At 48.4% G+C, this 15,921-nt stretch overlaps 1 protein-coding gene across 1 annotated transcript in view; it reads left to right on the top strand.

Annotated features, from left to right (window-relative positions):
* Positions 1-3,522: 3,522 nt before the first annotated feature.
* Positions 3,523-15,921, top strand: part of NLGN3 (neuroligin 3) — a 19,639-nt gene continuing 7,240 nt past the window's right edge. The window contains exons 1-4 of the mRNA XM_007958873.2: positions 3,523-3,979; positions 4,621-4,680; positions 8,708-8,767; positions 10,518-10,667. Coding sequence (XP_007957064.1) covers positions 3,523-3,979; positions 4,621-4,680; positions 8,708-8,767; positions 10,518-10,667 — 727 coding nt within the window. The remainder of the gene's footprint in view (positions 3,980-4,620; positions 4,681-8,707; positions 8,768-10,517; positions 10,668-15,921) is intronic.

Below are 15,921 nucleotides of genomic sequence, written 5' to 3'. Positions count from 1 at the left end.
TTGACAGTTGTGTGTGCAAGTAATGGAACTCCTTAACAGGTAAGGCAAAAATGACTGAAGCTTGCTTCTGACCTGTTGTATCCTGATAGGTACATTCTGAGGAACTCAGGGGTAGAGGCTTAGCTAAGAGGCTTGGGGAGGAGGGAGGTGTTGGGCAAACTGGACAGGTGAACTACATACAGACATACAAGACACAAAGACAGCCAGATCTGGAGGGGAGAGACTAAAATGGTCAGATAACTGGCATGCTGGCAGTTGAAATCTGATGTGCCCCAGCAGAAGCAGCAGAAAGAAACAGCACTGACCTTTGGGGCAAAGTGGCTCCATTGGTTGCTGCTTGGGTAATGCTGTTCCAGAAGAGAGATGAGGGATGTTGAATGAAGTGGAGGTGTATATTTATGAAGTTTGAGTGGGAGATCCTGCAGGCACTGCCTCAGTTTCTCCCTTTGTTCCAGGGTCTTAACACTTTGCAGGTGAAGTTTAGACTAGCTGCCTTGGAAGATCACCTGTCTGATAGCCTGCTGTTTGAGGGGTATGTGTGTCTGAGAAAGCGAGTGAATGTGGGTGAAGGGAGTATGCTTGAACATGGGGGGTATTGGGCCATGCCCCAGGACTTGAGCCATCTCTGGCACAAAAGGAGTTAATGGCAGGGACCGCGCCCCCCCCCATGTCCGGGCACGCGCAGCGCGCCCCCTCGGTGCGCGGGCACAGCAGCCAGACTGCCGGAGAGCAGATCTCGGGGATTCGGGTGCGGAGCCCTTGGCCTGGAGGCGATATGGGTGGTCCTCAGCCGGGTTCAGTCGCTCGAAACAGCAACAGCCTGGGGAACAGGTGAGGCCGCCTGCCCCGGGGTCTCATCCTCTAGCAGCCGGTACCTTGCCCCATCCTATCTCCTCCTAAATCTAGGCTCCTCCACTCCCCAGCCAGTGCCCCCTATCTCTCTCAACCCCATATTCTCTATCAGCATTCCTGACTTCCCCCAATCCTTGCCCCCAGCCCCTGCTCTGATTCTCTTCTCTGCCTCCTCCCTAAATCTCATATTCCTATCATCCTCCCGCCCTTGGTCTCTATTTCCACAAACAGGCCCGCATGCTCATAAAAATACCCCCATTGAGGTCCCCAGCCCTAACTCGACTGTGTAGCATATTGCCAGTATCCCCTCCCCCGCAGTGCAGCCCCATCCCCCTTCCATCATAGCCTCTCAAAGCCAGGCTCCCTCCTCCACTTTCTGCAGCCCCCCCCCATGGAGGCCTTTCTCCTATTCTTCCCCATTCCCAGTGCAGCACTGTCCCCCAGTACTATTCCAAACCCGTATAGCCCCCAATACTGCAGTTCCTCAATACCATCCATTCCTGTACAATGCCCCTTGCCCAATATTGCCCCAGCTCCATATGTACCCCTAGATGCCATTCTCATCCCTGGCATAGCCACCTCCCCTTGTTTTCTCCCAATTGCTAGTTGGACCAGAATGGAGATCAGACAGTGGGTCCTAGGGTGCAGAGGGCGTTTGGGGGTCGGTGTTTGGTTTGTCTAGGTGTTGGTGGGGGAACGGCTGCAGAGAATTGACTCAAAAAGGAACAGCATTTGGCATTTGGCACCAAAGCGTTACTAGAGAGACATCCCAAAAGGGTTAATTGAATGCATGGGGAGGGGGCAGTGCCTAGGGGGTTAATGGGGGGGGTTGCTGGAGGGGAAGCCGTGTGAATGAGCGGTCTGTGCCCCTGAGTTGCTATGGAGATGGTGAATGGGGGGATTGTGTGAACTCAGCTGCGGACTATCCTCCCCACCCCATACACGCACACACACCCACTCCCTCTTGCCCCACCTCCCTACTCCTACCCCTTCCCCCCAGCCGGGTGCATTCTGGGCAGTGTGTGAGATCTTCCTCCCATACTTTGCTCCCCATTTCCTCTGAACCTCCACCCCTTTAGTCACTTCACCCACCTCCTTCCAGCCTCCCTTCCCTCCCTCTCTCCCTTCATACACACACACACACACACACACATTCACACACACATTCTCATGGCCCTCTGGTGTTGGCCAATTGCTGGGCATTCCCAATCTCCCTCCCCCACCCCTTCAGCCAGTTCTTAAAGGAGCAAGCCGGCAATCTTGGAAGGCGGGAGAAATGGGGGAAAACTAAATGTGCATTCGTGTGTGTGTGTGTGTGTGTGTGTGTGTGTGTACACACGCGCGCGTGCGCCTGTGTCCATGCTAGACCTGTGTGTACTTGTGTATATGTGTTGACTGTGCAACTCTGTGTCTGAGTGTGTTGTTATTTGTGTCTCTGTTTCCACTAATGTCTTACCATTATTCTGCTTGTGTCTCTGGATATTTACCTATGTGCGTGAGTCTGATTATATTTCAGTAAGTCCCTATGTGTCTCTCTGAATGTATCTCTGGGAGTCTCTGGCTCTGTGAGGCTCTCCAAATTTGGGACCATATGAGGAGATCTCTGTGGGTTTGGAATATATGTCTCAGTGAATGACTATCACGGTGTCTGTGATCCTGGATTGGTCTCTCACTTGCTCTTTGAGTCTTTGTGAGTTTATTTCTATGAGTCTCTGAGTATGTGTCCCCCACACTCTGCTGTTTATTTTACACTGGTTGAGCATCAGCAGTGCCTAGGGTGTTGAACAGAATGTTTTCTGCTGCCATCAGTCCTGGCTCTCTGTATATGTAGAGATAGCCAACAGAAAAGACTAAGGCTTCAGGATTTGGGAGCAATAAGTATTGAGGGGAATGTATGGAAAGGGCATGAGAGGGTCTGGGACTCTGCAAATGGCTGTCCTGCCCTTTAGGAGAGTGAAGGTCCTCTCTATGGGACCGTTTGCCTGTCTGCTGCTTTCCCTTCTTACGCCTCAGTGTCCCAGAATGAGTTTAACAATCCTACCCTCTCCTGATGTGGAGATCCCTAAGTAGAGTTCCCGGGTCCTAGGGGCTAGACAGCTCAGTGTTCACACAGCATGCCTAGTGCCTGAGCTTCATTTCCAGTTCTCCCCACTCCCTGCCACCAGATACAACTCTGGCTCCAGTAGACCCTAGTGAACTCCATTGGCTATGGAGTTGAAGTTGAGGACTATGAATGTATAGTGGCAAAACTTGGTCACTCTGTCAATCCCCTTAGATTTTTTCAACCCTGGCCAGGAATGTAAAATGGTTCTGACTGGCAGTGGAGATCAGCTCTGAGTCTCTGGAACCTTGGGTATGTGAAACCTCTCTTGACTGTAAGGGAATAGCCGAAGTCCAGCAGAGCCTCAAAGATTTATTCTTTAGCCCTCCCAGACCCTCTTGGATGACTCATACTTCCCTCTTTCCACAGGCCTGTCTGGCCCTGAGGGAGTCCCCTTTCTGAAGCTGTGGTGCTTGGACGACCTGCTCTCTACGTTGCTGGGCACCTGTAGGTGTCCCTTGAGAGCTCAGTTTTGAGGTTCAAGTCAGTGTAGCCATGAAAGGGCTGCCTGTTGGGCTGGTGCTGTGACCCTGGAGTCTGCCTCTCCTGCCAGCCCCTCTGCCCAGAACATGTGGCTGCAGCTTGGCTTGCCCTTGGTGTCCCTAATCCCCAAGCCCACAGTTGGCCGGAGCCTGTGCCTCACCCTGTGGTTCCTCAGCTTGGTGTTGAGGGCCAGTACTCAGGCCCCAGAACCCACAGTTAATACTCACTTTGGGAAGCTAAGGGGTGCCCGCGTACCATTGCCCAGTGAGATCTTGGGGCCTGTGGACCAATACCTGGGAGTGCCCTATGCAGCTCCCCCAATTGGTGAGAAACGTTTTCTGCCCCCTGAACCACCTCCATCCTGGTCGGGCATCCGGAACGCCACACACTTTCCCCCAGTGTGCCCCCAGAACATCCACACAGCTGTGCCCGAAGTCATGCTGCCCGTCTGGTTCACTGCCAACTTGGATATCGTCGCTACTTACATCCAGGAGCCCAATGAAGACTGCCTCTACCTGAATGTCTATGTGCCCACAGAGGATGGTGAGTGCTATAGCCAGGCACTGTGAACTCCCTGCCTCCCGCTTGCCCTTTGTGTTTGTGGCTTGCATGTGGTGTGCCCTGCAGCATGCACCTGTCTGTGAAAATGCTTCTAACCATTACTCTGCTTGGCCTCCCCCTTTCCTTTCCTTGTTCTTCCCTCTCCCAGCATTGTTCGAGCTCCCATGTGTGAGTGATACTGTTATTAGGAAGGGCCTGGCCAGGCCTGAGAGTTTTGACAGGTCTAGGTCCAGAGTTATGAATGGGGGTGTTTCCTGGGGGAGTTTGGGTCATTGCTGGCAGGTGCCTGTGGGAGGATGCTGGCTCCACTGGGCCCTCTTATTGACATTCCACCTGCTTTGAAAGGTGTTAGGTATGTGTGGCCAAGGGAACTGGGTTTGTGAGGAGGGAGGCGGGGGGGGGGCAAGCTTGGTGGGCAATGCTTAGGTGCCTCCCCTTTCACTAGCTGATACCTCCTCCCAAGGAGGTTACACTAAGGTAAGTGATAGTAACAAGGAGATGGTGGGACAGGCTCTCTGCCATGTGCCCACCTGCAGAGAAGCCCTTGGGGCCTGGGAGTGGGGAGATGCATGTCCCTGGGCAGAGGCCTCCTGTTATTTTTTAGTTTTTCATTCATTTTACAGTAAAGCGGATTTCCAAGGAATGCACCCGAAAGCCCAACAAGAAAATATGTAGGAAAGGAGGTAGGTAGCGAGCCGGCGGGGAGGGAGAGAGAGAGAGAGGGAGGACTGCTTACCCACCTGCCCTTGCCCCTGAGGACCCAGCCTTCCTTCAAGTAGCCCAGGCTCGGGGGGGCGGTGAGCAGGCATAAGCTCCACCTCATCCAAGGCCTCTGGATGCTTTTCAGGGAGGATTCGGTGGGCTAGGGCAGAAGCAGCAACCCAATTTCTTCCAATCTTCCCAGCTCCAAATTTCACCCTAACACATTTGCCAAAGACAGAGCCAGTGGCTCTCTCAGCAGCACCTCAGGAGAAACACCAGACAGCCAAGATGGAGCCAGAGGCTCCACCAGTCTTGGGTGGGTTGAGCCATAAGATCACCCCTCCCATATTCTTTTCCTGGGGTTGAAAGTCTAGACTCAACTCTCCCACCCTGAAGCTTAGACCAAATGTGTATACATAGGCTTAATAACTCTTGCCACCACTCCCACCGTCTCTTTGGCCAGAGCATAGCTGAGAGACCCAGACTACTGTGGTGGCAGAACATGGGCATCTCTGGAAGCTGCAGATTCTCAAGGAGGCAAGAGATCCTAAATTTTAATTTTACCCTCTTGCTGAGAAGAATTTGTCCCCCTGGATAATGTTGCTTCATGCTCGAATACTTTGTTTTCTGCAAAGTGCTTTCATACTTATTTCATAAAATCCTCCCCACATCTCTGGAAGTGTATGAGGCAGGAATCAGTGTCCCAGTTTTACAGATGAGGAAATGGGCTTAGGGTAGTGACTTGCTATTGCTCAAGGTCACGTCACTGTTCTGTGGCAGATTTGGGACCTTAACTTGGGTCTCTTGACCTGCAGGGCAGTATTCTTTCCACTGTAGCACAAGGAGGCAACTTCCATCTGATTGTTCCCACCTCTCTAACTCTGAGAAAATGGTGAAATATAGATAGGTTGGCAGAATTGGAAAGAGTAACAGCCTGAGGAACATGTGGAAAATCATAGCCTGATTTCCTACAGCCCTTTAGCAGACATGAAGTTTGTTTTCCTTTCATATCCTAGGGCAGGGTTTCTCAGAGGGGACCCCTGTGACAAGATGTTCCCCAGACTTACTGACTAAGACTCTCTGGGGCACAGCCTAGGAGTCTGCATGTTGATTTGAATGAGACCTGCTGCCCTAGAGATAAGTTTTCGCCACAACCCCACACCAAGTCCGGGACCTCACATGCAGTACGCAATCAGTAGATGGTTTTTGCACAAATGAAGAAGCATTGTGGTACTGCAGAAAGAGTAGAAGTCTGGGAAGCACAAAGCCTGACTGAGTCCCAGCTCTGCTGTTAACTTGCAGTAAGACCTTAGGCAGGTCTTTTCCTTTGGAACCTCTGCTGACACATCTGAAAGTGGTAGGGAACTATTCTGGCCTTAGCATTCATTAGATTATAAATGAATTCAGGAAGACGGTCTTTAAAACCTGCTCCTTTGCTTTACTTGGGGGTGGGGTAGGGGAAAAGTGACATTAGCATTAACCATTTGTTAAGAAGAATGATCTCCCCAGAATTTCAGTAAGAGCCTAGGGCAGTACCTGACAATTTGACTAGAGAGTCTCTCCGCTGACTAGAAATCCCCATTCAAATACAGACATTTACCAATCGTGATTGTTGACTAAGGGCAAGGCCATGTGCTGTGTGCGTTTGGGATGTGGAAGGATGGGTGGTAGAGGAAAGATTGAGAAATGACAACTCTGAAGAAGCTCCTGTTGTTGTTAGGTGCCATGGAGTCAATTTTGACTTTTGGTTACCCCATGTGACAGAATAGGACTGCCCCATAGGGTTTTCTAGGCTATAATCTTTATGGGATCAGATCACCAGATCTTTCTCAGGCAGAGCCACTGGGTGGGTTCAAACTGTTAGCAGCTGAGCAAGTTGCACCATCAGGGCTCCTAGCCTAGCATTAAAACTCAGCTTCGTTTTCTAAGCCCCACAGGCCAAACTGAAGAGTGGGTTCCAGATAGTGCAGTGGAGAGCATTTGGCCATCTTGCCAGTTCAATTTAGTTCCTATCCAGGGCTTGTTGGCCGTTTGGAGCAGAGATACAAATTGTTCCTATGGGGGAAGATCCCATATTCAGAGGCTGTCTCAAGCTTAGAGATTAGGGTTGTGGTGTGCGTAAGTCAGGCAGGGTTGGCCTGGTTGGGATCCTGCAGCAACTCAGTGTCTGGTTGAATTGGCTTGGGTGGAAGGCATGGCAGCAGAGAGTTGTTCAGCAAGTACTAAGCTGAAGAGGCACAGGCATCCTTTGGTTGGGGTAATGCAGCAACCAAAGGACACTCCCAGAAGGGGGCGAAAGGGACACATTAAAAAAAAAAAGTCAAGGCTGATGGAAAGTGAAGGATTTCTTGGGGAAATGTGGAAGGATGGGTGGTAGAGGAAAGATTGAGAAATTCCACCCACACACCGCCTCCCATCAAGCTGGAGTGAATTCATGCTTGGGGATGGGGTGATTTCTTTCAGTTCAGGGGCTGTCCACTGTGTGAGTGATGAGGCCCCATGTCCCACAGGGCTTCTGAGGACAGTACTGGCAGATGTTGAGCAGACAGTAGGCACCACTGGAAGGTCAGTGCCCAGGTTGGGCTCTGGCCCTGGTTGAAAAATCATCATGTAATATGAGGGGGAATCCCTGTTTTGATTAATAGCTGTAAGGAAATTCAGCCAATAGAGTTCAGACCAGCTGAAAATGGGCTATTTGCTGCCTCAAGGTTGAGGATAACTAGTATTAGACTCTAGAGGGTAAGCCTTGAGGTGCTAGCAGAATGACCTGTTTCTATATACTTACCAGCATCCAGGCAGCAGGTCCTCTTTCTCCACAGCCATTCTCAGCCCCACAATGCATTTGTAGTCTCCTTAGAACAGGAAGGAGAATTGGTGCTAGCTTGCCCCTAGATCCTAAATGTCTTCTTTCCTCTAGTCTCTTACTTCTTCTCTTGCTCTTCACTCCCCTCCATGCTCCACCTCTTTTCTCATCTCTTTCCCTTTCCTTTTCTACCTGCCACCAGATGGCATGGTGCAGTAAAGACCATGGGCTTTGGAGTCAAGTAGACCTGGGTTTGAATCCCACCTCTGGCACTTCCTACTTTTGTGATCTTGAGCAAGTCATTTTACTTCTCTGAACCTCAGTTTTCCCATCATTGGAACAGGAATAAGGATAGTACCTATCTCATTGGTCTGTAAGAATCAAATAGTATGGTCTAAATAGAGCATCTGGCACATGGCAGATGTTCAGAACATGGTAGGAGCAATTACCATTATCCCTCTCTTTGTTTCTTTCTCTCGTTGTCCCCTTCTCCTTTTCCCTTTTCTTCTTTTCCTCCATCCCTCTCTGGCTCTCTCTACATCATAGAGCAATGCTTGCTGCCCTCAGGGCTGGTTCCTATGGGCAGGAACCTCATTTGCCAACAACCAGAGCAGAGGGCCCCAATGAGGAGGACCAGAGAGGGAAACCTGCATCTCCCATCTTCTCCTGTGGGAATCAGGGTCAGCTGAGGCCCAGCTGAAGCCTGCTCACTGGGCCTTGGTAGTGAGCTCAGAGTTGGGGTCCCTGCACACATGCTGGTAATGCCACTTCTCACCCTTAGTACCACCCCAGCTCAACCTGCCTGTGTACACACACACAGACCAGACCCTTCCACCCAGAATAAATCCTTTCCTTGAGTGGGTCTATGGCACTATGGCCTGGCTTACCTCCTGCTACCTCCTCCCTAACTGGGAAGGCTTGAGGAGTGCCAAGATAGTTGGTTGAGATAGACTGTTGGGGGCAGAGAGGTGGGACAGGGAGGTGCAGGGAGGCCAGCACAGCAGGGGCCTGCAACACCATCATCCTGATAAAGGTCTGGGCCTCAGCCCACCCATTCCCTCAGTTCTTGCCATCCCTCCTGCCTGTCCTGGGCCCAGGCCCAGAGCTGGCTTGCTGGGCCACACTGCAGTCATGCTGTTTTTGAATTCTCTCTCTGTTTTGTTCTCTGTTCTGTGCTGTTGTGTCTCCCCGTGTCTGGTCCCCAGGATCCGGCGCTAAGAAACAGGGCGAGGACTTAGCGGATAATGACGGGGATGAAGATGAAGGTATTTGGGGGCTGCAGGGCGTGGTGGCTGGTGCATGGCACAGAGCCCCTCCCCCCTTGATGGGAAGAAGCCCCGTCTGTCTGTCTGTCCGTCCGTTGGTGTGTTTCTATTCCTGAACAAGGCCGTTGATCTGTTCATCCATCTTTGGCCTGGTTGGCCACTGGGAGTTCCAGGGTGATAGACACTGCTGACTGGAGCAGAGGACCACAAGCAACGCCATGAGGAGGGCAACCTCCTTATCCCAGTTCCCCACCCCTGTCCTCAATTCTACCAGTCCAGAAGTGGGCACTGCTGGAGACAGCTTCCTCCCCTATCTTTTATAGTTCATGGGCACCTGCCCCTACTGATCAGCAGGAAGAGAAGGAAGAAGGCTGAGCCAGGGGAAGGGCAGGGAGAGGCACAAAGGAAACTAGATGGTAAGGCGATGCTTGTATTTCATCAAGGAGACACCCGTGTTTCATAGCCTGGCTCCTGGAAGAGTTGTCCAGCAGGGGCCCAGCAGTGTTGAACTAAGTGAGAAAGTGACAAGCCAGAGAGGGCTGGAGAACAGTACTACCTAAAACGTCCCCAGCCTTCTTCCAGAAAGAGAGAGATGGTCTCAGGGCCAGGGGCTGATAGGTTCAGGACAGAGCCAGAAATACGGTGGGCTAAATGCCAAGATGAGACAAGAGCCCCACAGCCCAGTCAATAGATGGTATAAGATTCCTGGTGGTCACTGGGTCAGCCTTCCTCCTTGGGAAAACAGGTTCTGTGTATTCCTCAGCAGAGAGCATTTCTTTCTATCTCCAAACTCTGCCCTGTCCTTCTGCCGCTGGAGGAGCCAGATAGCTCAGGTGGGCCCACTGGTTACTGGTAGGGTTGTGCTGATGTGGCAAAGAATGCTGGTCCAGCTCACAAAGTGAAAGGCTACAGGCAGCGGTGATCAGGCCTGAAGGCTTCTCTTGACTTCCCTGCCCCAACGCCGTGCTACTTATGCTTAGGAGCTTGATGGTCCCTTGTTGAATGGCCTCTGGGGAAGCTCCATCTTCATCTTAATGCTAACTGGGGACAGACTTGTTCATTCCTAGTTCTGCCCCTTTCCTCGTTCCCATCCTCAGTGTTTCTGGTTAAGTCTGTCTGATGCCTAGGGAGAATGGAGTAAATGGACACATGGCTGAGAAACCATATCAATAAGATTCCCATTAGCACATCTCTGCCATTCACTCCCATTTCCCACATCCTTCCTTGTTCTCTCCTTGTGCCACCCCTTTATTCCCATCCCCTCTTGTCTCTGTCTGCAATGGGGGTCCAGATGCTGCCAAATGGCTGTATTTCCATTTAACTGGTCTAGTCTTGGGGCTTTCAGGGCTCTCCAGCCCCTGCTCTCTAAAGCCATGTCAGGTCCCAGGACTCCTGGGTGCCCAGGGCAGGGACTCACTTGATCCAGCTAAGGGACCAGTCCTTCCTCTTCCTGATGTCCCCCATATGCAGGGCCCAGCCATTGCCTACCTAAGCCTAGCTATATCAGGCATGCCTGGCTGCCTTCAGCAGGGAGGCACTTGAAACCAAAGTCTTTAAAAACATCACTGAAGTCCAACTGTCTCTGACTGATGCTTGAGCTCCAGGCTGAGCTGCCTCATGAGTCCTGTCTTCAGGGATGGCAGTGATGTCCTGGCACCTGGGATAGCTTTTCTTCCCGCACCCCCCCACAAGGATGGTGGGGGTGCAAGGGCATCCTACCCAGCCTATGTCTCACCCCTTCTCCTTACAGACATCCGGGACAGTGGCGCTAAGCCCGTCATGGTCTACATCCACGGAGGCTCTTACATGGAAGGGACAGGCAACATGATTGATGGCAGTGTCCTCGCCAGTTATGGCAACGTCATCGTCATCACCCTCAACTATCGAGTTGGGGTGCTAGGTATGGTTCTCTGCCAGGTGCTCTTGAAAGGGAAGGAAAGGATGCTAGGAAATTCAGAACATTTGGCCTTGGTTCTCTAGCTGGTGCTACTTTGACAATGTATAGTCAAAGTGTTGTTATCTAAAGACCCCTACCCAAGTGCTGGGAACTTCCCTATATCCTTAGGCCCTTTCTTGGAATGTTTAGACACCATTGGGAATTCAGTTCAAACTCTGCTCCCAGATTTTTGCTTGGCTGATTTTTATAGAGTCCATTAGTTTTCTAGTGTCCTGACCACATCCTTACATGTCCACCCCCAAATCCCTACGTATACCCCACACACACAAATATTCCTTCTAACCCACTGCTGTCGAGTCGATTCTGCTAAGAGTGACCTTGTAGGACAGAGTAGAATGGTCCCATAAGGTTTCTAAGGCTGTAAATCTTTTTTTTTTTTTTAAAAAAAAAAAACAAACTCACTGCCATTGGATTGATTCTGACTCACAGCGACCCCCATTGGGTTTCTGATGTGGTCAGTCTTTACAGAAATAGTTTGCCCTATCTTCCTTCCGTGGAGCAGCTGGTGAATTTGAACCATTCAGCCTTCTGGTTAGCAGTCAAATGCCTTAGGCACTGTGTCACCAGAGCTCCTTCAAGGCTGTAAATCTTTATAGAAGCAGACTGGCACATCTTTCTCCCATGGAGCAGCTGGTGCATACAAACTGCCAACCAAAAGGCACTTAACCACTGTGCTACCCAGGGCACCTTAATACTCCTTTTTAACCAACCACATATCCATAGACTGATATACCCTCATATATCTACACATCTCTACCCCCACATATACAACTATTTCTCTTACTCCCACAAGTACACATACATACCCACACACATTTATACTCCATATTATATACTCCACATCTACATCTACAGACCCCCCCCACAAGTGGACATTCTCCCACCACTCCATATACACTACACACATGCACATCCACACACCCACATAGCCCTATAAACTCCACATCTGTATCCCACGTATACACAGATTTCTCTCACCCTCCATGTATACAATACATTGCCATACTCTTCCCTCTACATCTCTGTATCTACGTCTACACTCATACACATGACACATGCCAAACTCATACTTTGCTCTACCCCCATGTATACTCTACCCCCATATATATATTCCCTACACAGACTCACACCCTGCACATCCACATCTACAAACACCACATATATATATAACCTTCACATGCACACCTTAAATGTACATAAAAATTCCTTCTACCTACCTGCACACATATATACCTATACCCATAATCCCCTAAACATCCCTACTTCTGCATTCACTTCACATATTCACATACTACACACATACACACACATTTCCTTCACCTTCCCCACATGTACACAAACCAGTATTCCCCTCCCCATAGATTTATGCCCATACATGTATCTCCACATCTCCCAGCTGCATACATAGACAAATACTTCTTTCACACATAAACATGTACATCCCATTACCCACATCTATGCTTCCATATCTATACACACATCCCATAAACTATACTATATGTCCTTTCCCCATATATACACATACCATATACCCCCTGCACATATACCTACACTCATACATACACACATGCACATACACACTTTTCCCATATATACACCCCACACATATACCCTATATATACACATATACACATTTTCCCACTCTACCGCACAACTGTATGTTGTTGTTGTTATTAGGTGCTGATAAGTCAATTCCAACTCATAAGAACCCTGTGTACAATAGAAAGAAACACTGCCTGGTCCTGAGCCATCCTCACAGTCCTTGCCCTGTTATACATATCCATATATTAATACCTGCTATCTATATCCATACATTCACACACCTCTGCCCACCCCCAACTTCACTCTTGTACATCCCATACTTACATACCCCATATATACACATATATACATTCTTTCTGCCTTCTCTACACATACAGCCCCATACACTCCCACTTTGTTACACATACACATTCCTATACATACGCACCCAACTTCGTATACACCAATATACCCTTACCCATGTATACTCTGTCGTGCACATGCTATTAGTGATTTAGGTTGCCCCCTCTACCCTGTACCTTCCTTGGTATTGAGGTTTTGAGGTAAACAAATACCTCAGAGAGGGTGACCAAGCATACAGCCTTGTTCCCTTTTAGATGTTCACCCAACCTTGAAAATACATGTAGCCCCATATCCCTGTAAGGGCATAAAGAAGCCAACTTCTTGCCTGGATGGTTTGTGACCTCAGAGTTCCAATGGGAATCTAGGATGTTTGTAGGCCTGGATACTGAACTAGCAGTGAAGTATGGCTTACTGCATGGCCCATTGGCTGACAGGTCCTTGTTTTACTTTGCTGTTGAGTATATTGCTTTACCATTTCCCATCCTAGAGGTCTTGGTGTTGCATTTCACTTCTGAGTGCAATTGTGTGTACATAATGGCAATTTCCTCTTAACTGCAATATAAACCTTTCATACAGTGTGGAATGGGAAGATACCTTTTATTGGTTTAGACTGGAGAAATTATATTCCCTGAGAAAAGTGGAGCCTGTGTCTCCTTTGGTGGCACCTGGGATACCAAGTATGGAGCGTGCAGGCAACTACCTCGTCTCTCAACAGCCTGGTGGGCTTTGAATTTCATGGTTCTATCACTGCTCTTCTATCTTTTTGAGTTGCCTCAGACATCATAGCAATGCTCTCATAATCTGTTCTGTCCTGTTGAGAAAGGAGATCTGAGTCTCTGACAGTAGAGTATGTACGTACCATGAAGGTGTCTGTAACCCATACACTTACACTGTGCAATTGCTTCAAGAGTAATTAATACACAAACATAATCACATACAGATATACAGACATATGTATGCAGTGGTAATTTGGCTACTTTATTTTCTTAGTGAAAGTGATAGAAAATGTTCAATTCAGATGCTTTTTAAAATTATAAACACAAAGCTTAATAAAGTTTATTGAAAAATACAGAAAATACTAACAATATGCTTCAGTTCCCTATAGTAGGAGGAACAGCTAGGGATGAAGGAGGAGAGAGAGAGGAAGAGAGAGGAGAAAGTAAGGAAGAGAAGAAAAGGAGGAAGGAAGAAAAAGAGAGCAAGAGCAACACAGGGAAAGGAGGCAGAGAAGAGATAGGAGAGAGACTCATAGGATTAGAAGTGTCCCTTGGGAGCTACGGGTTGCACAGAAAGCTATTGCTGGTGAGTACTCCCTATGATATCTTGATTCATTGATTTCATAACCCTTCAACTTTTCTAATCCTTCTATATCAGAGGTTCTTGACCTTTTTTGGGGGCCATGAACCCCTTTGAGATTCTAATTAAATTTATAGACTCCCCCCCCAGAGAAATGCACACACACATAAAAACTTATAGAAACAATTTCATGGGCCCCCTTGAAGCTCATCCATAGAACTCCGTTTAAGACCCATTACTTTACAACCTCCTCTCATTTGGATACCCAGAGCAGCACATCCAGGGATAGGAACATTATTCTCTGGGCTTATGTGGTTAATATTCAAAATAATACTACCCAAACCTCAGAAGTTGTAAACTGAGATTTGGTCAGAAGTTCCTCATCCCTTCTTCTGTAGCCTTCAGTTCCTGTTCTGGAATAGAAATACAGTAAATAAGCCACTGTTTGGATTCTGGGTTCATACAAGATGTTTCTGTCTCTTGGCACCAGATGTAGAACATGGGTTTGTCTTTGACACTTGGGGATTTTGCTTTGTAACTAGAGGCTTTGTTTTCTATGTACCAAAGCAATGAAGAGCAGGTGGCCAGTTTTGGACCCTAATTACATGCATTAATTTATCCTCCCTCCTATCAGCTTCTCTAGAGCACTGAGTCCAAATAGACAGTTTATTCTCAGGTGCTTCTGCAGATATCTGGGGTGATTCACATATGTTGAGAATATCACAGGCTAGTCCAAGGTGAAGGGGTAGCTATTATTTGAGATATCTCCACTAAACTTGAGGCCAATAAAAGAAAGTGACCCTAGAAGGATATAGGATGTGGCTATCCCTGGCAATGAGGAGCAGAGACTTGCCAAGTTTTATTCTGAGTCCTAGAATTTAATCCTACATCCCTGCTCAGGTGCCCTTCATACAAACTGAAATCCTGGTAAAGGTTAGGTCTCAAGTTACACAAACATCTGATTTTGATACCATCTGCCAGATCTCCTATCTTCTGTTGATAAGCAGTTTACCATGTACTGTAGTATAAACTTGGGCCCAAGGAGACTGGCTCAGATTTGCACTGATAGTTTTTGGAGATCTGTATTTCACCCATTCTCACGTGGTTTCTGTGGATGGCTGAGCTATTGGGGGACTAGCAGAAAGTCACTAGCAGAAAGTGACTGCTCTCCTAGACTACCAGATTTTGTGTGCTTGTAGTTGGTCACATTTGCTGTGTCTGTCTGAGCCTGTTGAATGTAGTACTTCCAACAGGACTCTTTGTATCAGGAATGGTTTACATGGTATCATCCACATGGTATCATCCACTGAAGCCCACAAGGGCTTCAGTGCCCTTTATCTCAAGGTTGGTGAGATTCTAGGCAGCAGCGATAGTCAAATCCTCCACCCAGGCCTTTCAGGCTTTTGTTCCTCACCCCATAAATTGGTATGTTGTTGTTGTTATGTGCTGTCGAGTTGGACCCGACTCATAGCGACCCCTCCTTGGGTTTCCGAGGTGGTATCACTATGGAAGTAGATTGCCCAACCTTCCTTCTGAGGAGGGGCTGTTGGGTTTGAACTGCCAGCCTTCTGGTTAGCAGTCAGGTGCCTTAGGCACTATGCTACCAGAGCTCCTGATAAATGGGTATAAATTGAAGAAATATACCTTACTACATCCAAATGTAGGCTCTCCCTGATTAGGACAGGTGTATTTGACACATGTGTATGAGTGTAGTGTTGATGTCTTGGCAGAGGTCAAGGCCAAGCCTGCTATTGCTTAAGTGAGAGAAAAGGAAGAGAATATGGGTCAAGGAAAGAGTAGGGAGGGGAGGGCATGTGAGTTAAGAGAAAGAAAAGCACATAGTGATTTTTGCTTAAGGGTCCCAAGGCTTGGACAGTTAGGTTAGATCTTGGGCAGCATAGTTTTGTGGGGTTTTTTTTTTTGTTTGTTTGTTTTGTTTTTTTAATTTTTATTGTGATTTGGGTGAAAGTTTACAGAGCAAATTCATTTTCCATACAGCAGTTCATATACACTTTGT

Source organism: Orycteropus afer, unplaced genomic scaffold (genome assembly GCF_000298275.1).
Source record: "Orycteropus afer afer isolate SDZICR_OR568_19922 unplaced genomic scaffold, OryAfe1.0 scaffold01188, whole genome shotgun sequence".
NCBI classification, from domain to species: domain Eukaryota; kingdom Metazoa; phylum Chordata; class Mammalia; order Tubulidentata; family Orycteropodidae; genus Orycteropus; species Orycteropus afer.
The sequence above is the reverse complement of the archived record's forward strand: the minus strand, read 5'-3'. Positions and strand labels throughout refer to the sequence as shown.